Raw genomic sequence first — 22488 nt, forward strand, 5'->3', positions numbered from 1 at the left:
TAATGATTAAAGTTGGCGCTAGTAGATCTATTTTTGCCATAAAGTAGGTTTTAATTGTAGTTCCCAAACCGCTATTGAAAAAAAAAAAAAGGACAAGAAGTATACTTTCGCGCCATCTTGTGGATGTTTGCTCTGACAAAGAGATGAGAAGCCGACGTTAAAATATGACGTAAGCACGCACAGTGACGGAAGAGTTGTAGAACAGTCTGACAATCTGACAAAGCAGTTGCAAGTTTATTTATGTCTTTATTCTTTTCTAAATGTATCTGACCTGAAAAGATCAAGAGTACGCGCCTAGTCTTTGTTAATATGCGGTGAATTGACTCGAACGGACTAGCCGGCCACCGTACAAAGCCATCTGGTAACTGCTGTTGAGCCAAATTAGCATGTTAGCTCGCTGAAAGCGTTAGCGATGGATGCGTTCAGTATAGTTTCAGATGAAGTGACTCTGGAGGGGTTAGACGGGATAACTATTCCCTCTCTGTGGATAAGACTTGAGAGCAGACAACCCAAGTTTCCCCTGAAGCTCGACGACTGTACCAAGGAGCTGCTGTGGAGGTCACTCGTCAGCAACACAGAGCTGACGTTTTATCAGCTCCCACATGACAGAGAAGATATTGAGCTGTTTGACAGGTGAAGCCACTTTGCTTCTCACGAAGACTACATTAATACTTCAATATGTTTAGTAAAAAGTAATCAAACGAAAAGTGCTGTTAACTGCGGACCACAGTTATTAACAGACAACGAGGGAGACACGCCTCCTTAAGAGAAATATACCTCCTTTTAAAACTCACATACACTTATAATTATGCGCTATTGTATTTATATTTCACCAGTTACATCAATATATTCTCATGTGGTGCATTTATATCGGTTGAATTCATGATTTTTAATACTTAGGGAGCTATTTACTGATAATAATTTTAGACTTCTTCATATGTTATATTTTATTTTGAATGTAGTATTCATCCAGCCTCTCTCTACCTTAATGTCAAGAGTCTGAACAAGTCCTCCAACACTGCTGCAGATGCTGATTATTGCTGCTTTTGAATTTAATTCTTGCAGTGTGCTAACATTGTCATTTAAAGGTGCCTGAGAAGAGCTTTACAGGTAGAGAGTTTTGATTCCGGGAAAAAAAATAATTGAATCGAAGCTCTGATGGTATATTGTGTCAAATGTGCCCCTTGGATTACTGTTTGTATGCCCTGTCTGAGTTTTTTGTTTGTGCGCATGTGTCTTCTCAGATTTAAAGCCATTGACCCAGAAACAGGCATTGAGGCAACACCAAAGGGTTTTGAGACACGTAAAGTCATCTACCCTGTCCATATCGTCCAAGACAACAAGGATGGGATTCAGGGCTCGTGTGAGTTCTTCAAACAGAGGAAGAATGTCACAAAGCTTATCCGCTCCAAGTCCATCGCCCCGTTAATCACCTTGCAGGAGGTTTTGGAAAGGTTTGTAGAGTTTGGTCAATAGAATACAAACTTAACAGATACTTAAACTCTTTGAAAACTTATTTTTCTTTAAAAAGATTTTTGAAATCATGATCCAGCTTGTCTCTTGTCATTAATCTTAATCACCTCAACTATTACCTTGAATGTGATCAGGGGAAAATCTGCTTTGTAGCCATGTAAAAACATAAAAATAGGCTTATAGACTCAGTTCCACAGTACATTTTTAAATAATTGCTTCCAAAAAAGGAATGCTAGTGATTAGATTCTTTATTTAAATAGTGTGTTTTCTGATGCTGTGCATGTAAAGAAGTTGAAAATATTTCAAATGATACTCCTTTCATCTTGATGTTTCTATTTCACATTTTGCCCTTCTTCCTCGTTTCTCCAGGTATGGCCGAAAGCTTGTTGTCGTGGCATCTCAGATGTTGCGATTCAGGACCCTGATTGGTATGGAGAGCGATCCCGATTTGAAACTCACCGACGACTCTTACTGTGTGCTGGAACGAGTCGGCCGAGCACGATGGCAAGGAGAGCTGCAAAAGGATCTACACGGACGCTCCTTCAAGTAGGACGCTCATACACGCTCATTTAGCACGGTGTGGCTTCTGCTCCGTGATCACCGGGTAACATGTTGTTTTGTGTTGCAACAGGATCGATGCTCGGAAGTTACACTACATGAGGAAGTCTCTTGTCAGACATGGACTCGTCAGCATGCAGTCCTACGTCACCCGAATGAAATCTGGACAACAGCAACACTCAATTCTCCTGCAGCTCAAACGCTTCCATGTCAACAGGTTTGATGATATGATATGATGATGAAGTTTGTTTCTGCCACAGTGTTTATGTACAGTATGCTGTATCCAAACACAAATATCAGTAAATACAAAGAAGGGGCTCATTCTTAATAGTTGCTTGAAAATAATTTTTTTAATTTGTGTACTTTTTCATTAATCTGCACAATTATAAAAAGAGATTTCAGGAAATATTAAGATAACAAGAGGACGAGAAGCTCCTTGAAAACTGAATCTCAGAGAATGTTTTTTCAGGAAATTAAGATACGTAGTTGTTTTGACCCTCTACTATTAGGACTTTTATTATTGTTAGAATTGTTATTATTATAACAACTTGGGAGTGTTTTATAGATTTTTTTTTAAATTATTATTATTGTGAAAAAAGTTTTTTTTTTTTTTTTTATAGATAGATAGATACTTTATTGATCCCGAGGGAAATTCAAAGCATCCAGTATACAGCAGTATACAAGACATTAGTTAATATACACACCCGCTGTCCCCCCTCCCCTCTGTATAAAGAAATCCCCAAACAAGATTCTCCTCTCTGTACCAGTAACAACATTTAAACATTAAACAACATTAAAAGTATTTCCAACAATAACTTACACCAGTAAAGATAGTGTACTGATAATCACTGCATCAATGTGACACAAAGCATTCAGCAGTACTGAATGTAAGTGGATAAAGATGGAGGCTTCTCATCAAGGACTATTAAAATCAGCAATAAGAAAAAGTAAACGACTTTAAATCTTCACCAGAGCTTTGGCAAACTGGAACCATCATTTCCCCCCCCCCCCGTGTGTGTGTGTTTTCAGGAGAAGTAAGTACGACTTACTGATGGAGCAGGTGTGCAACCTCCTCGAACACACGCCTGGTCAGTTCACCACGTTGATTGCACTCAGAGACCAACTGGTAAAGTATTGTTCTGAGACTTTCTGTTGGTGTGTGTTTTCCACTTACTGTTTGTGAAGCAGAAATACATAAATGTCTACATTTCCTTTTTTTTTTTTTTTTTTTGCAGAACTTAAATGAGAACTGCTACAAGCGTATATTTCATTACATGCGGGCTGCCAAGCTGGTCGAGTTTTGTTCGTATCCTCTGGAGGACTTGGACCCCGGCGCAGGGCCCTGCACCAACAAGAAAGGTAATGACACACACACACACACACACACGCGTGCGCTTGTATTCAGCATACTTGGCCCCACACTTCAAACTGCATCGTTTTCATTTCCAGGGAAGAAAGTGCAGGTTCGCTGCTTGAAGCTGTTAAAACCGTATTCAAAGAAGGGTGTCGCTGATGACGAGGACGATGAAGACGAGGACGACGACAATGACTCTGGAGCGAGAAGAAGAGGTCTGCCTGCAGAGGGCCGAATCATGGAGACTGATATCCTGTCACAGGCGTATCAGATGGGTGAGTTTGAACTCATTCTTCACCTGTGACACAGACTTCAGGGAGCCTTTAAGAATTTGCAGAACCCATGCCTCATGATGGCTGTTAATAAAGCTGATGGGGGGCGGGGGGGGGGCGGGGGGACTTCATTCAGAATGTATTACTCCATGAATTGAGCATCCTTCGCTCACTATATGCTCTGTCTCAAGGTCCAATTCATAGTTTGCTGAGGATATCTTTTAGTGTCTCAGCAGCTTCCTGATACTCTAGGACTCAAACATGTTGCAGGAGTATCCTCAACTCTTTTTTTAAAATGTCTCTCTCTACAATTGATGCATTCTCAGGTAGCATCACTTTTCAAATGATCTGACAAAATAGAGTCCGATTGGGCCAGAGTGCTGTTCCCCCTTCAATCAGTGTTGAACCTCTATCTACTCTCTGCTTCTATTCAGATCCAATACTGAAGAGGACCTAGAGAGCGAAACAAAGACATATCACAGTTCTTGAGGCATTGTTCGTATCTATGAACAGCCTTCTCCTCACTACACTGCTTCACTATTAATCCTTCCATGTGTCTGTTTTTTTTTTTTAAATGTCCTCTAGTGTTGTCCTCTGGTACAAAGGGGATCCCAAAGACTGCGATTGGGTTGAAGATGAATGTTGGTAAGCTTGAGTCCCGAATGATCTGCCGAAGCCTGGAGAGGGCTGGTGTGACTAAGGTGGGTCGTGGTTCTTTATAATAACTTGAGTGATGTGCCGATATACGGAAACTGTTGAAACATTCAATTTTAGATCTTATTTATTGGAAAGAAAAAAAAACAAATCTTCATAGATTGACATTGTGCTTGTGCTGTCTTTCACCCTTCAGGGATTCATGGTTGATGAGGGTCGGCAGAGGACTACAAAATATATCAGCCATAAGTGCGTATCCATAAACTAGATGACTTTCAAACCTCATCATATAAAATACTTCTGCCGTATTGTATTCTGAACATTTCTTTTGACAGGCTTGTGGGGGGGAGTGATCAACTCCAACTTTTTGCTAAAGAGCAGGAGCGTTGCAAGCTGCTCTCTTCTTCCGGACCTCACACATCGGATGGCGTTCCCGCCACCCCTAAAACGCCACCAACTGTAAAGTCGAGAGCAAAAGCAAAGAATCAGACTTCGGCCAAAAAAAAGACTCCGAAAACGGGTGGAGGCAGAAACGAAGACGAGGAAGAGACTGGGCAGATGAGTGTCAATGAAGACGAGGATAAAGGAAGAGGAAAAGGGAAGAGTGCAGGGGGGGAAAATGGTGCGAAAACTAGTCAGAAACAACCTTTGATCGCTGTTTCACAGGCTGCAACAGCTGAAAGTGAGTTTATATTTCAGACCTTTGCACTTTTAACTTCACATATCACTTAAAAAAAACTGTAAAAGAATGTGAAACTCATGAAAGTCTTGAGCACACTTAAAAACCCATAAAATTGCAGTTACAGATGTAGCCTGTAGGGGCTGAAATAAAACATCTGTAACCAAAAATCTTCTGTCCAAGGGCTTGTGGGTAACATGGCTTATACTGTAGACAATATTACAAAAAATAGTTTTGTCTACATCACAATAAACAATATGAACAGCTATACATCGAAGAGGATCATTGATTGATTTAGACAGGCCTTAAATGAAGTTAAGATAAGTTGTTTTTGCTATTGACACCCATATCTGTTTTATTATCATTTATTTGTCTTTGTCTTTTCCATCAGAACCAGGTCAAGTCGAGGGGGAGGAGCGAGAATCCAACTCGCGTCCCGCAAGTCCTCTTCCTGAGAATGACGAGTCGAAGTCGACCAACACACCAGCAGAAAATACCATTGAGGTTGTACAGGACGCTTATGAGCTGCAGGTCAGTTTGGATGGTTGTTGTCATTTGTTTGAGTTTGTGATGAGGGTTGTTAAACCTGACGTTCAATCCACCTCCCCTCAGGCTCCTAGTTGTGTCACGTGGTCTAAAAGAGCTTTGGATCGCTCTCACGAGACGTACCGCATGCTGAAGAGGAAGAACCTCATCGTTGAAGCTGTCCGCAACTTCAAAGTCATCGAGGGTACCTTTCCGTAAGTGCGTCGTCAATTATTGGGATTTCATTTCAATGTAAAGTCAATGAGAAGTGACCAAAAAAATGCTGTCCTTCCCCAGGATACAGAAGATGATCAATGATGAAGAGAAGCAGGACGGGCTCAGTACGAAGTGCTGCAAGAAGACTATTCTGCGTCTCATTCACAGTCTGTCCAGGGAAGGCTTACTGAAGATTTACATGACCACTATCATACAGGACGGGATCACCAAGAATGTAAATGCAGATGTCACACTTTAATATTCTGTTAAATTTCCAAATCTGTATTCTTAAGGTTTGGCTTTCTTACTGTGTATTCCCAAACGGCATCATTGGTGACAGGTAGCAGTGAGCTGTAAACCGGTTTGAATACTCTCTCTGATATTACATTCTGTCATGACCATAATACTGCTTAAACACAGCGTTTGGTTGTCGTGCACACGGTGTTCAATCTGGTAAATAATAGTAGCGTAACTGGGTGATTTGTAACAAACAGCCAAGATTGAACCCTGATCCTCCCAAAACAGAGTCAAGCTAACGTAACGTTAGCAGTTCTAGCACCATAAGCCTTCCGTTTTCCTAGCAGGTTAACTTTCACATGTCTATGCTGAAAGTGGTTATATGCAGTTTAACATGACACAGCAGAAACAATGTTTCCACTGTGCAGCCGAGCGAGGAGAGCCGGTTCATTTGATGGAGCTACAGCCCCGACTCGTGGCGGGTGGCTCCATTACAGCTTAAATACAACATCTAACCTGCATTGTGGGCCTACATTAATTCAAATAAATAATTAATAATTTTTAATTTTGAGGCTGACCTCGTTTTGCCGATTATTGTGCACATCCCTGGTTATTGTATTCAATTCAATTAAAAAAAATCTTTATTTGACCCCGGGTGCCAATTCAATTTTATAATGAAATTTGTATATTCTATTCTTCTTATTGACCAGCTCATTCATCCAATTATTACAACTACAAATGATCCAAAATACGGGACATGTTTCAGTGAATGAATGTGTGTCACATGACAGCGAGGAAGAAGAGGCTCAAAAGGTTTTCCCGACTTTTGTTCTGATCCATCTCTGTCCGTCTGATGCCTTTCTGCTTACAGATCCAGATGTTTGTTCACCCGTCCGTTCAGCCCCAAGACGACGTAGTGAACCGAGTGATCGAACAGGTCCGCTTCAGAATCTCCAGCTCTTACACAGCCAGTCGGTAAGCACATGACACATCTGATGAAGATTCAGACACGGAGAGTAAAGGTCTTTTGTGCTGCACTGATAACAGTGTGCAAGCGTGCGCCAAAGTCTACTTTTTGAATGATTAACTTCAGCATCAGCAACATGAAACATTGTTAATCAAATCAGACAATTCATCCTGAACTCTTGTGACCGGTGCAGAGAGCTGAAAAGGCCAAACAAGCTTACGAGAGTTGCCACCGTTGAACACCGTGGAGCTGCAGCACAGGCTTGTTAATATACTATCTGTTCAAAAAGACAAAAGCAGAGATACCCCTAAAAACAGCAGAGTCCTTGGCAGATCTTCCCTTCAGTTATCTTAACGTATAATATGTTCAGAATCCTTCTCTTTACACAGCCGCCAGCATGAAAGTGTGCAGAAGTACGAATAGCTGTCGCTCATTTCGATTTTGATGGGTCAACAATGTTGTCATCTGGGAAGTGAAGGGCGAGAAATTCAACATCGAGCATACCCGAGAGCTAATTAGCTTGCATTTGCTCGTGACCGTTACATAAAGATAGTGTCAGGATCGTTCATCATCCGTCACTTTCAGTCAGTGTTCCAGCAGTAACATTTTGCTCGTTGTGCAATGTTTTGTTTCCTCTGACAGGAACGTCTCCTCCTCCCTGGGTTTACTTTCTCAGATTAACGTCTGTACGAGTACAAGCCGGATTTGTCTCCTCGCCTCACAAGAACAAAAACTGTCTTTTTTGTTTAAAAATGAAAAAACCGGCAGCTTTTCTTGCCAGGTGGACAGTTCCATACAACACCAGTAAACTACTCTATTTGTTGGATTAGTTTTAGTAGTCCGACATGGTGTTGTGGTAATTTTCATTCTCTGATTTTGTGCTTAACTTTTGACAGTTTCTCAAAATGGATCTCGTTTTTTTTCTTTTTTTTAAACAAACTTCTGTTAATCAGTCTGTGCTGTTCCTCCTCTGTCCTTCAGTGTGCACCAAGCAGAAGAGAAAGCCAAACAACAAGAAAAGGACAAAAGGAGATTATGCGATGAATTCAAGCCCACAACAGGTCCTGTTTGCCTTTATTTTTTTTAAGAGCAGCTAAATGGGAGGAGGAGGCACTTTGGTCTGCGCAGGATCTGGACGTCTTAATCTATGTTCTTCATAATTTTGTTGTTTTCCACTGTGATTGTTTGTTTAGTTCGGGGATTAGGTAAAAGCCTCGGCTTCCAGCCTAAGATGCATCGCCTGAGGGTTATTCACAACTTCCTCTGGTACCTGATATACGGGCACCCGCTCAGATATAACACCTCTGACTCTGACTCAACCAATCAAACGTCAGCAAACAGAGAAGCACAGTCATCTGGAAACGCTGCCTCAGTGGACCCCCAAACCGCAGATAGTTCATTTTCTAAGTTGGATCCTACTTTGTCGGGGGATGAAGAGGAGGAGCAGGACAAATCAGCGCCCGGTTCCTCTCAGTCTGACATGATGACAGGTGAGAGAGCTCCCTGTGTGAGCACTTGTTATTTATCCGTGCTTATTGGGACCCGGTTGCTCTTTCAGGTTAGGCTTTTTTAACAATGTTTCCCAACTACACACCCGGATTTTTGTCACATCTTTTAAAGTGTATGCTGAGGAAGAGTCGTGGAGGAGATTTATGCCTCCTGTGCGTGTGCGCGAGGAGTTCGGCCCTGGTTGGGCAATGGTGGGCGACCTGCTCCTCTGCCTCCCTCTCTCTGTCTACATTCAGGTCATACAGGTCAATTATAAGGTAAGCACATTAGGCTTGTCCCAATATTATATTTTTAAAACTATGAAACCAGTAAAAATCAAACAATAATGATGCTTGTCTTGGAAACCAAATACTATGGAAACAGTTATTTCTTGTTTTAAATAACTAAAAACTACAAGCACTCTCCTGCACAGTCACGACCAATGTCTAATGTACTTTTGCAATTTAAATTGTTTTGAAATACACCAAAAGGTGTTTCCAATTGAATCTGCCCTCATCAAAGTAACTTAGATTTTTAATGACAATGATGTTTAATAACAAATAGACTGGTAAATTGGTCAATTTTGCTTTTGGGCAGTTATGAGATGTAGTTACTGGCACATGCTCACAGAAAAGAGCAATAGGAAAGGCAGGCGCCGTTGTAAGGGGTTTAACTAAATGTCCCTAACACTGAATCAATAAAACAGACCCACTGGGGATCTGACATACACACTGAGACTTAATGCAGGTTGTAAGACAGTTTAATGATCTCTGTGCATCCGTTAAATACCGTTCACAGCATGCGTCACAAATTCCTTCCAGCTTTAGATTGCTCTATACATGGTGTGGAGAATCATATTACCTTTACTCTAAGAATGTCAAGCATCTATTTAGAACAATCTCTCATTACTCTGCTGATCGAGTCAGTATATTTTGCTTCAGAGACATTACATATGATATACGTGTCTTCAAGTATGTTCATAGCTACTCAGAATAGATTGTAGTCTGCTGACATCAAGATTATTTCTTCAGAGTACCCATACTGAACGAATACAGGAAGATTCGTACTATCAGCCGCGCAGTAGAAACCAATGTGTGTACCTGTTTCAACAGGTGGACGGTTTGGAGGAATATCTCAACGACCCAGTAAAGCAGCACCACCTGGTCCGAGCGCTACCTGCCAGGATCAAAAGACAGCTGCTTTATAAACGGTGACTTTTCTTCTCTCTTGCCCTCTCCATTACTGAAACATTAGCAGAAGAAGAATGAGAAATCTAAAATTACCTTTTTGTCTCAGGAAGTACATCTTCTTATTCTTCGAGAGCCTGCAGAGGCTGGTCTACATGGGTCTGCTGCAGTTTGGTCCGGTGGAGAAGTTCAAGGACAAAGACCAGGTGCACAACAATCCAGCTTACAAACAACACACATGGAAAGAGAGAAGCAAACAAACTGCCTTTACCTTTGGCTATTAAAAATTATATGAATTTAAATAAACAATTTTAATTCCATTATGTAAATCAGGGAAGAGGTGTAATTTTACTTTCTAAATCCAAACATGCGAATGAGATTTTTGTATTTGTTTTGCACCATAAACCACCTAATGAGAAAACATTTAAATGCCCTTTTATTATTTTTTCATAACGATTGAAAGTAGTAAAGCATTCATTTCAGCTTCACTTTTCAACTGGCTGTGGGCCTGTGTAAAAGAAAGCACATGTGCTGTCATCTTCTGTTAATCAGCTACAAGCAGTATGAACCCCATGAACACTTTGAATCAAAGTGATGCGAGTTGTCTTTGAATGATCTGTTTCCTCCAGGTGGTTTTATACCTGAAGCGCAATGCCACCATCGTTGACACCACCAGTGCTGAACCTCACTACTGGCTGGTCACGGAGTCCCCAGACAAACCTTTTGAGAGGCGTCGGTACACGTTGAACACAGCTGAAGATGTTGAAAACTACTGGTTTGACCTGATGTGTGTCTGCCTCAACACACCACTGGGTACACAGACTTACCAGAAAAAAAAAACTATAGCACTCACGTAAACATTGAATATTCCATTATATATAATCGTTTCTACCTGCAATTGTTTCTGTTTACATTTTAGGGGTCGTCCGTTTTAAGAGAAATGGAGCGGAGGATGAAATGGCTCCTTCCTTTGTACATGATCGCTACGTCTTTGTGGGATTGTCTTACTTGCTAAAGTAAGCAGGGAATGTTTTTTTTTCTTTTTCTTTCTGTAGAGTACACAAACAATACTGCTTTTTAAAACATGCTTTTCTGAACACAAACTCAGGGGCAGCCGTGAAGTGTGTGACGACGGGTCGATACCAGGTGATGCTAAAGGAGCAGGTGGGCTGCACTCTGAATTCTTTGGACATCTTAAGCGGAACTGGTTGTGGACCAATCACCTACTCGCCATCAAGACTGTGCGTACACATAGATGGTGTCAAGTCTGACCTTACAGTATGTTTGTGGTCTCGACTTTCCGTCACATGTAACTGATTTTTGTCACTTTTTAGACACCAAGTGGTCTGGAGGCCAAGGAGACCAAAATCCGACTGAAGAGCTTGCTGAGTAGAAATGCTCTCAGAATTGCACTAAAAGCTGGTAAGTTGCTGCTTGGAGCGCAAAAAGAGTTCAAGGAAAGGCTTTCTCATGTTCTATCATTGAGAGAGCTCTGTTTTTACAAACAATAATCAAACGTCTAAAAGTAGGATGAGTGTTGAATGGAAGGGCATTTCACAACACAATACGCTGATGCCGAAATAATTAGCAGAACATCTTATAATAATACAGCACAAAATCTAATAAACACACGAATAGAACATACCCATTAAAAGATCAAATGTAGAATGAATGTATTTATTTGTGATATTTTTTAAACAAAACATCTGAAGTTTTTAAACAACTATTTTGCTTTAAAAAAAAAAAAGGTGAGATTTTTAACTCGTCTTTTTTCTACCCATCATTCATTTGTTCAACAGGAGGATCTGCTACACCTCGAGTTCTCACCACCAAGAAGTCACTGATGTTGGAAAATGTGGAGGTGAGGGTTCACTTTGAGCTCTCTTTTTGTTTTGTTTGATAAATGTTAGTCTATTAAGCTGCACACGTACAGTATCTGTAACCGAGTCATATTCATTGGTCAACAATGTCTTTGTATCACGCTCTCTAAATATACCTGACTCTGAGCACGTTTAAAGAACTCTCAATACACTCTCCAAAAGTCTTTCTTCACATTAAATGACTGACCTCGCTTCTGGTTCCAACATCTGATTCATACGTCTTAAGTATCTATTTGGTACCAAACCAAAAAGACTTCAGAAGATTTAAAGCTGTCTCCATCAGAGGCTGCTGTACACTCATGGTGTTAAACCCATCTTAAACTGTTGAGGTTTTCGTTCCTCAACAACATGAGCGTCTGCTTCCCAGGCTAGTCTAAGTTCAGGCTAAAAACCACTGTTCTGTATCTTCTGTGTTTGTAACCAGGTGGACATAGAACCTGCATCCAGAAACAAGCAGGTGGTCGGAGGAAAGAACCAAAAGAGGAAGAAGAGCAAAAAGGAAGTAGTCAAAGCTTCACGCAAGAAAAAGAAAGGTACTGTGTGAGTGGAAAATGTACGCACTGAAAATAATCAACTGCAGAAGCACAGCTGAAAGATTTTTGGATTTTATTTTTGTACTTTTAGAGCCCAAGAAACGTACCCCTGCCCACGACGAGGCTGACCACCGAGCTTTGAAAATGATGACCAGACAGAGAGTCCTCTGGTCTGTACAGGAAGACTCACTGATGATGCTCTGCAGTGTGGCTTCACAACTGTTCAACAGCAAGGTAAGCAACCAGTCAGCAGCTAATACCAAACAAAAGCACTTCTGGAAATGTCTTGAACGTGTCAGCCAGCCGCTGAGTTGCTTTCCGTGTCAGGACGGTTCTGCATGAGGCCAACTTCCAATTTTTTTGAAAGGTTAGAAGCATTTGCCAAGTTTGATCATTTTGAGGCATGTCCAGGCCACTAAATAAGCAATTGATTTGGAAAAAGATGAAAGAATTATTTCTTGCTTCCTATAAGGTCCTAGCACTGGTTTGGCTTTCTGGCCATATATATGAAAATAAGACGTGTAAGAGGTGAGGATTGACAGAGACTACTGTTTCATGTCATCTGTCTTCTTTCTCCTTCTTTCCTTCCTTTTGTTCTTTGTACTTGTAAAATAAGGAAGGATATCAGTTTGTCTGTACGTGTATGGGGGAGATAAAAATGTGACTGTATTTGTGTCCTGTGCTTTGTGAATGTGTTGCAGTTAAAAAGGCCGTTTGTTCCTTACTGCGTGGTAAGAGATCTGCTCCACTCAGAGTTTGAGATGTCAGCAGATAAAACATCTGTGGCCGTCGGGCGTCGCTCACGATACATCCTCAAGAACCCTCAGACACTTCTAAACTACAGGTAAGTAGAAATGATGACTAAAAAAACACATTTATTCAAATGCAACTGTTTTATTCATCTTCATAAAACATGTTACAGGATCTGTTTGGCTGAGGTGTACGAGGACAAACCTCTGATGAAGCTGTTAGAGGAAAGAAAACCTGCTGATCCTGACAGTCCAGAGGTGTTTTTTCTGTTTGTTTATCTATTGAAATGGTTGTTGTTGTTTGTTTGTTTTTTTGTTGTTGTTTTTTTCAATGTTTTTGAGTCTCTGATTTCACTCTTTCTTTTTGTCATTTAAGGAGTGTGCGACATCGTTCGCTGAGTACGTCAGGCTGCTCAGAGAGAAGTTCAGTTCCCTGAGTGCTCGTGAGATGGTTCTGCCTGACACGAAGAGTCAGCTCTTCTCACGGTATAATGAGCTGCAGCTTTTATAGTGTGGACATCCATCATGATGAGACAATCCGTAGTGACGCAGTACATGAAAATAAAGATGTGTTCAGTCGATCTGTCAGGGTTTTTTGTTATTGAATCTCAGGAGTCGGGGACACATTATTTGGCTGTATCATTAATTTGTCTCTTGTGGCGTGGAGTCAGGATGTTATCTAATGTAAGGCTGTGAATGTGTGTTGCAGGTTCAGGGTCACAGCAATAGAAAACAGAAGACAGTTATCGTGCAAAGACACTGTCAGCAGGTGAGGGTCCAATAACAATCCACAGTTTCCAAACACATTTAAATCAAAAGGTTTTTGTTTTTTTAGTGTGGTAGTTAATTGTGTGTTTTTTTCTTTTATTGACTTCAGCACCGATGATATTCATGCCATAGTGTTGCATAACTTGATCCAGAGCACTCTGGCCATGAACAACATTCAGATGAAGTCCTCAAGATCCTTTCAGGTACGACCTTATTTCATCGTTATTTCATAGTACTCTAGATTTGTGTTTGAAGAGTAGGATGTCTCATGAATGACTGAATAAATAATAATAATAATAGTAATAATAATGCATTTTAGTTGTAGGCGCCTTTCATGACACTCAATGTCGCCTTGCAGAAGAATTAAAACAACACAATAAAACACAAATGCATTCAACTACATAAAAACAAAACAACAACAGTGAGGAATGTGTGGACTAAAAATGAAACCTTTACGACGCACGGTGAGCAGAAAAACATAAATGCCAGAAGATGTCGACAACCATACAGGACGGCACATAAAAAAACATAATCCCAAAATCATACAACAAAACCAAATTTTATTCATCATTAAGGCATTAAATAATTACATGTAAGGTATTTCATGTTGTAAGTTTATATTTATGATGAGCAGCTGAATGCAAACGGTGTGACGCCTCATCCTGGTGATTCTGTACCTGCACATCGAGGCCTCATGAACATACTCAGACCAAAGGAGGTGCTGCAGCCCTGCTGTCGTCTGTTTGATCTGTTCTCAGTGTTCTGGTCTGTCCAGTAAAATAATAAAGAAAATACTATCCCCAACATTCAAGACAAAGGCTCGGTACACTTTCAAAGAAACCTTTGTTAAGTACATGTTGACATACTGTTGCCTCTGAGGGAAGAAGGGTTTGCATACACAAACACCTATCCAAGCACTGAAGCACATCGAAGCTTTATTGGGTGTTTATTTTATGTTATACAAGTAAGGGCGATTTTTCAGATACACTGAATGTGATATCCTGAAAAAAGTGTCAGTGGCCTTTTAACATGTTAACATAACATGCAGTCAATTATTAATGGCACAGTTCAGTCCAAATATCCAGAGAGTCTTGTTGTCCTGTTTGTCCATTCTCCTGTTAGGTTAAGTGTTCACCACTCACACATACTGACCATGTGTCTGCTCTCTTAGACCTTCCACATGTACAGTAAGTATAACCAGGAGCTGCTGTGCCAAGTGTTCATCCAGTGCAGGAAGAGAGGTCTGGTCAATCGCCGCCGTGTTAATCAGCCGTTTGGACCGAAGAAGAACCGGGCGCTGCCCATTCTGCCGATGTCCTATCAGCTGTCGCAGTCCTACTACAGGTACACAACCCCCTCAGGGAGGAGGCTGTTCATTCAGGATGTGAATTTGTTCCTATTAATGTTTAAAAGGATGTAAAATTGACTAATGCTTGTATAACGCTTTTCTAGATTTCTGTCTACTTAAAACGTTTTTTCACTGCTTCTCACACTGGTGGCAGAGGCAGCTATGTAAAGTGTCTTATCAGCATTGATCCTTTCTTAGACATTCACCCTTCGTGGACGCAGCGGGAGCATTTTGGGATTAGTGTCTTGCCCAAAAATACTTTGACTCAAACCCCAGACCGACTCTACCACTGAGCCACAGCCGCTCTTAGGATCAGTGTGTAAATTCCTGGGCTTCACTTTGAGCTATCCCAGAGCAGACGAGCCAACCCTGACCAAAGATTTGGCCATTTTTCTTCAGTTTTTTGAACACTCTGTGATCAATTCAGTGACTTCAACCAACTTAACCTTTTACCTTCCTCTTTAATTTGCGACCACAAATGGAAAAAAACCCTCCTTGTCTTTTGATGTTGAGATGACCTCCTGCATGTCTCATAAACCATAAGCTGAACTACATGCCAAAACGTTTAGCTTTTTGTTTAAGTTTTCCATATTGTTGTAAACTTTCAAATTGAGGTTACTCTCAAACTGTATTTAATTCATGTACTTGATGAAGATTTCTATGAGGGGTGCTGCTGGATGGCAGACTGTGGTCCCTCAGCATAGAAAACATGGATGTTATGAAATTTTCTCATGTAACAAACTTTTAGTAGTCTTTTAGTATTTTTTCCATTTTTCCATTAGTGATGCCACTAAATGAAATGTCAGTGTACCTACTAGCCAATTATGTTGGTAGAAAAGCAAAACTTATGAAAAAAAACTCCAAACTAATTTCAGATCAGTTACTTTTGAGAAATGCGACCTTCATTTCTGCTATTTTCAGTTGTTGTTTTTAATCTCTGTGGCTCTCTGTAAACACAATCATATTGTTTTGTCGTGTTCAAATTAAATGAGTTCTTCTTGAATTGATGGAAACAAAAACTTAAATTTCATGAAATAATTCATTAGCTTCTGATGTCCCTGTTAGCTATTCTGTCCTAAGAAGCAACATTTGAACAATGCTTGGTTTGTTTTTGACCACACCTTTTCCTCTTCGTCCGAACAGGTGTTTCTCTTGGCGTTTCCCTCATTCTTTGTGCACTGACGCTTTCCGCTCCTTGAAGAGTCTGACCAACAACAGGGCAGCGGATGATAAACCTGTCACCATGTTCTGTCATGAAACAGAGAACAGGTCATTGCACGGGGAAGAAGTGACGGAGAGAAAAGCTTCTGAACAGAAAAGAAAGACAAGCGAAGGGAAGGCAGCTCGTACATCGGTGAGTGAGCCAGAGAAAGCAAACGGTGACACAGCAAAGGAAGGAGGCAGCGACCAAAGAGAAGTGTTAGGGGAAGAGGAGTCGATGGAGGTACAGGATGGAGAAACAGAGACGACAAGCAAAGCTGTGAATCAGAAAAATCAAGAAAATTCCTCAACAGCTGATTCGGCGGAAGTTCCATCCAATAGAGAGCAAACAGAAGATCACATGCCTGATCCTGCTTCCTCAAACTCCTCACCTCAAGCTCCAGAGGAGCCTCAAGATGTGTCAGACATGCTGCGATTCTCCTTAGACTCCCCGGGTGGAGCCTGTGTGCTATCCCTCAGCCTGATGTCTCTGGGACTGCTGAGCGTGCATCTGTCCATACCAAAACGGATGGTGGTGGTGGACAGCACCATGGTGGACAATGATGTTGTCAAGAAGTGAGTAATAACACATTCACAGAAATGGATAGGCTATACAGACTTAAAAAAAACCTCTGATTGTTATCACACTGATTCTGATTGATGACATTAAGAGTTCTGATGACACTACACTTTCTGATTTATTATACTGTTCTTGCAATGAGTTGCAGATCTTCAAGGTTAGCAGTTAGCTTCCAAGTGTAAGTCCTCCAAAAAAATACAAAGTGTAACTTTTATCATTTAATTATTGAAGAATTCTCAGTAGTTCACTTTCTTTTTTTCACAACACAGCAAGAAAACACAAAGTACATGAGAAAATAGAGCACAATCAACAATTAGCTTACCTGACGTGCTTACTCATGCTGCTAGCTTATGGCTATTTATCAATTTATTCAAATCTAATCATCTAAAGCAAGAACTCCAAAAGTATCTTCTGTCTATGTACACCAAAGAACATACAATAATAAATACTTAAGGACAATAAGTGTCCAAGGCAGCAGTGAACTAGATAATTTTGCAGGAGGTGAAGCAACTGCAGTCTGCGCTCCATAGGAAGTAAAAGGTGTGGCGGTAATTAACACCACATGCTCATTGTGCCCAGTTCATTCAAACAACCAGGAGGTGGCAGTGTGAAAACAAAACTTATTCAAACAATATTAACTGTCCTTCACAAAGGACATAACATTGATTTTTTTTTTTTTTTTTATAACTTTTTATTTAAACATTTTCCAATTTTCAGTGTGTTTTAAAAGTGCCACTATCCATTCTTTGCCACTGTTCAAAATAGACAAACCTTAAAGCTTGCATCAGTTTGCAGTTGGGAGCCACAAGACCGGACTACAGAAAATAACAAATGAGGAGTGAAAAAGAAAAGAATTGGTTGTCTTAATGAGGGAGTAAATAAGAAAAAGAAAACAGTTTGCCAAATCTTCCAATAAGGCTAGATGACACTAAATTTTTAAAAGCCTATCACAGCTGTTTTTGAAAGGTTTTGACACCTGTACATCAACGTAACTGTTTTAATCTGGGAAAAATATTTATATTAGTGTTTTTTAATTAAAGGATACCTGGAACATACCTGGATGTTGAGATGACTAAATGCATGCTGTGACACATAATAACTTTTTCTAGTTGTAGTTTCACTCTCCGACCACAAGACTCTGCGTGTTAGCTTGGTCAGAGCTTTCTGTTTTTATATGTAGGAGTATTTCTTTGCAGTCATCAATGTGAGACATCAATAAACCAGTGTTAACATTCTTAAAATTCAAGTTTAAAGGTTGCAAAGGGGAATTTATAGAATCTAAGCTCTTCTACGGAGATCGTTTCTAAATTCTAGTTGATGTAATCTGCGATTTTTCAGTATGGCAGGTCTGGATGAAGATGAAGATGATGATGATGATGGTGGTGATGGTGAGGAGTGTGATGGGAAGAAAAAACTCGAGGTGAAGGCCCATCAAGCGTCTCATACCAACTATCTGATGATGAGAGGATACTGCAGTCCTGGCATAGGTTTGTTCCCCCCCCTTCATTTTTCTGAGCCTGATGAATGTCTGATGCATATTTGATTTTGAAATCAGTCTCACTTCTAGCTAATGATGGCAGAAAGTATAGTCTGGTTTTCAGCAGCATATTTTGCATCATTAATGGAAGATAAAAAGTTATCAAGTGCAGCAGAGATGACCACTTTGACAAATCAACCCTCGTGTAGACTCAGAGTCATATGTTCAGAATGTGTTTTAGTTAAAATAATGAGCAACTGAAAAGTGATTCATCTTTACACATTGATTAATCATGAAATAATATAAAAGATTTGTTTTGTTTTTTTAAATGTCTTTTTCTGGTTTGTTTTCAGTCAAGCTACGTAACCTCAACACCAGTGACAACATTGTTTTGGAATCATGTAAAATGAGGCTGCAGCTACGTAGCACACCTGCTCACCATCTGTTCAGTAAGGAGAGTAAGTGAAAAAACATGTGAGACTTGTACATTCACCGGTCACCGGTCAACAACAAAAAAAAGATTGAATCGCTTTTTCCCCCTTTCAGTTTCAGACTCTCATCCATTAGACTTGCATAGATGTGGTCCATCACTGGTGCCCCCCAACCTCACCTTCTCCACCTGCTCCTCCATTTCCTCCTCTCCACTCGACGTGAGGGCTTGTGAGAAGTGTTTGACTGAGCAAAGAGGATACACTCTGAAGGACATAGAAGCCTGTGCTCTGATCAGAACACGCTTAGATGAAGCTGGTGAGAAAGGCCTAGATATGCAGGATCTCTTCAAGGCTCTGTTCCATCTCCAGCAGCCAGAGTGTGGACGAACCAGGAGCTTGCAGCAGTATATGGAGGTAAATAAATCCTAAACGTGTTAGGACTTTTGGTGCCATTTAAAAGAAAAACATAAATCATACAATTTAATGAAACATAAATATAAAGCCCTCAAATGAAATGTCAAATTACTTCAGAATATATTTAAAACACATTACACAGTATTAATTTAACACTCGCAGTAACCAAAGCTGAACTATTTCTGTTCAAATCTTAAAACACAACCTGGCTTTATTTTGTTTAGTATGTGGCATATCAAAACAGTCGAGCCGACATTGTGTCGACTGCAAATATGATAACAGCTAAACTTGACATTTAACATGGCACAATAAACAGAGAATCTCCAGGACAGCAGTGTAAAACAATGAACATAAATTCAGGGGGCAGGGGGAGCAGACTGCGTGAATTACTTCATTGTGGATGTCATTTTCTTGGAAAAGAAAATTGGTTGTCAAACATTTTTGACGAGCTGCCAATCTACCTGGGTTAGCAACCATTTTAAAGTCTGTATGTGAAGAACACTGTATGTTCAATACGTCACTTATATTGCATGTAAAGGGAACCATCTGTAAGTCAAAGAACAATGTAACGGGGTCTGCGAGGCCACTTGGCCTGCTTTGAATGCTCAGTGTCTACTGAATGAGGATCATTTTTAGTATATCCTCTGGTACACCATTATCACATTTTCAGTGCCTACTTCCAGGTACTGCTATACAGGATGGTTCTTCAGGAAAAATCAGCCTCCTAGTTGGGTCTAACCAAATCTATTTTCTGCCTGATCTGATTTTCTCTAGGAGTTACAAGAAGAAGGCCAGGTGGTTAAAGTTGGGAGTTTGGGCGTCCGTTGGGTTCTCATGCAGCACGCTGATCCGTGGCTGCTGACTCTAAACACAAAGCAGTGGTCCCAGTCACGGGTCTCATCAGACAAATTCACATTTCTTCAGAGACAGCACAACTTCCCCTTCATGCGCAAGAGATGCCGACGAGGAACACGGCGTGAGAAAGAGGAACCACCTGCAAAAAAATCTGCTGTGGAAGGACAAGAGGGGGGTGATGGAGAGAATCTAGAGACAGCATCCAGTAATGTAACAGGACAGACAGTGGATGAGGAAGAACAGCCAGAAAAGCAAAAAGAGAGTCCAGATGAGGAGAAGGGAGAAAAAGAGTCGAACATAGGAAAGGAGGGAGGAAAACAGACGCAGTATGAAGAGAAAGGAGAGGAAGAAGCACAACAGGTGGACACTCAAGAAAGATCTGGAAATGTGAGGGAGCTTCGAGCCAGAATGCAAAGTAAAAATGATGAAAAGGATGAAGATGAGTATGATGAGTAAGAACACGAATATGAAACTAATGTAGTTGAACATTAATGTCCTTGTTTGTCAACTCTTTCACCTCCTTGTTTTGATCAAAATCTTCTGATCCTCACAGAGATCAAAATGTGAGTTTCATCAGCCGGCCGTGGAGAATGGTTGACGGGAACCTGAACCGACCGGTGTGTAAGGGGATGCTGGAAGGCCTTCTTTACCACATCATGTATCGTCCTGGACTCACACAGAAGTCACTGGTGGATTATTACAAAGATATATTGCAGCCAGTAGCAGTGCTGGACCTTACAGAGGTAAACAACACATTAAATAGATTTCCTGATGGTTACTACTGGCAGAGTTCTATTCTACATATCTACAGGTTACTCTTTTTTTAAAGAACTATAGGGAGGGACTAGTCTAAGATAGTCTAAGAAGGCATTATTAGGGAGGGACGTAACATTTCAAGAAACTGTTTCATTGGTTGCCAAATACCTGCACATAAGAAGCTGTCAATAGCTTTCATGCCTACAAAGCTGCGTCTTTAAAATCCTTGTTGGATATGATGATGTGGCTTTTTGCAGTGACTCATTAGAGGTCAGAATTTGTCATCTTTCAACAAGAAGGTCTGATCCAAGCTCCCGCAGTCCACGTCCAAGTGTCCATGACACTCAACCCTGAATTGATCCCAGTGGCATGAATGTGTATGAATTGAATTACTTAATTAATAGGCGATTGTTATAGCATCCTCTGCTCTCAGTATATGACTGTAGAAAAGTATGATACAAGTATGAATGCAGGTTATGGGGCCTCAATTAGGGCTTAGACTCGGGTAAAGGGGACTTACCGGTTTGGGTGACAACTGAAAGACTGGCAGTACTTATTAATTTAAAAAAACTCACAGATATCATGTGGAAGTTAAGCAGATTTTAAAATAATGCTGTTAAGTTGCTGCAAATGGTCATTTAAAACCCTTCCGTTCTTCCACAGGCACTCATTATCATGGGCTGTGTAACTAAGAGAACTCTGGTAAAAGCTCCTAAACCTTCGCTCTTTGCAAAGTCAAGAAGAGAAACACTGATGAAGACTGAAGATCCAGATGCTGTGTTTTATGAGCCAACCATCAGCTGTTGCCTCCGGTTAGCTCAAGTGTTTCCTAATGAACGACACTGGAACAATTGTTTACCATGAACATATTCAGGGCTCTTAAATGGCCTACACTTGTTTTGCTGGACCTGGCTTGGTAGTTAAACGGCAGCTATTTCCTTGGCAAGTAACGCTCAATGTTGGGAGTTAATATGCTATTAAAAATGTTGGACTGCTGTGTGACGGGTTTTAAAACCTTTTAAAGGAGTCTTGCAAATTGTCATAATGTCACTGCTTTTTTATTTTTTTCTCTATTAGCAATTGAAAAGGCAAAACCTGGTAACATTTTCAGGTATTTCAATATGAAAGAATATATTTGATATCTAAATAGCAGCAGTAAAAACATTATTGCAACTACCTCCTACCTTTCCTCATCCTTTGATAGAATTACACAATAAAACAGGAAAAGCCTAAATACCTAGTCAATAGCTTATGGAGCTGGCTGCTAGTGCTGTTCACTGACTTTGAATTGGGTATCTAATAAGTTCAAAAAATGTCTTACCGTAAAAAAAAAAGAGCCATCTTTGAAAAAAAAAAAGATATTTGATACCTTACAAGCTATAAGTCAGAGCTAATGCTAGCAATAAACAACTCATGGGTAACATAACTGTTCGCAAACTATTCATACTGTTAGCTAAATTACTATAACTTACCTCATGTTACTGTTATGAAGCATATTCTGGCCTATTTGTATTGTAAAACTATCAAACAGAAATGTTAACCAGTTAGTGGTTAACTGCTAATGTTAGCAGGTTAAAAAAATAAACATCCGTAATAACCTACCACGATATAGTGAATTAAGTCACAACAGCTAACTGTTAGTCAACCATTCCTGGCTATCGTAAAAGTTTGCAACAAAATCATTCCTTTCTTTTTGTATCCACAAAACCAGCAAACACAAATGTCAAGAAGTTGTTGAATGCTAATGTGTTTTAAATTAAAACACTCCACACGCAATTATTTATCAGTTGTCTTTTAGAGTAGTGATAAATTAATAAGTGTGAAAGGAAAACTTGTCAGAATCTATTTGTTTAAACGATTGGCCATCCAAGAACACAACAATACATC

The 22488-nt window shown here is 40.3% G+C and overlaps 1 protein-coding gene across 1 annotated transcript; it reads left to right on the plus strand.

The window, feature by feature from the left end:
- Positions 1-147: 147 nt before the first annotated feature.
- gtf3c1 (general transcription factor IIIC subunit 1) lies at positions 148-21603 on the plus strand. The gene is made up of 39 exons (XM_079337899.1): positions 148-633; positions 1245-1454; positions 1843-2019; positions 2105-2248; positions 3061-3157; positions 3267-3390; positions 3481-3660; positions 4243-4358; positions 4508-4560; positions 4647-4993; positions 5382-5521; positions 5603-5730; positions 5813-5966; positions 6840-6943; positions 7917-7996; positions 8129-8425; positions 8556-8701; positions 9536-9633; positions 9720-9816; positions 10240-10423; positions 10530-10626; positions 10719-10851; positions 10945-11032; positions 11410-11471; positions 11915-12023; positions 12115-12257; positions 12725-12867; positions 12946-13030; positions 13149-13258; positions 13482-13541; positions 13650-13743; positions 14712-14884; positions 16032-16664; positions 18007-18155; positions 18499-18603; positions 18692-18990; positions 19765-20297; positions 20399-20588; positions 21265-21603. The coding sequence occupies exons 1-39, from the start codon at positions 413-415 to the stop codon at positions 21463-21465; spliced, it is 6504 nt and encodes a 2167-aa protein (XP_079194025.1). The 5' UTR covers positions 148-412; the 3' UTR covers positions 21466-21603.
- The last annotated feature ends 885 nt before the right edge of the window (positions 21604-22488 follow it).

Source organism: Symphodus melops (genome assembly GCF_947650265.1).
Source record: "Symphodus melops genome assembly, chromosome: 2".
Classification (NCBI taxonomy): Eukaryota; Metazoa; Chordata; class Actinopteri; order Labriformes; family Labridae; genus Symphodus; species Symphodus melops.

What these genes read in the sequence shown, in the direction of transcription:
- gtf3c1 (XM_079337899.1), top strand. Translation starts at nt 413, where the DNA reads ATGGATGCGTTCAGTATAGTTTCAGATGAAGTGACTCTGGAGGGGTTA. An exon ending in AGAGGGCTGGTGTGACTAAG is followed by an intron (nt 4,359 to 4,507) that starts GTGGGTCGTGGT and finishes TTCACCCTTCAG; the next exon opens with GGATTCATGGTTGATGAGGG. An exon ending in GACAATGATGTTGTCAAGAA is followed by an intron (nt 16,665 to 18,006) that starts GTGAGTAATAAC and finishes GCGATTTTTCAG; the next exon opens with TATGGCAGGTCTGGATGAAG.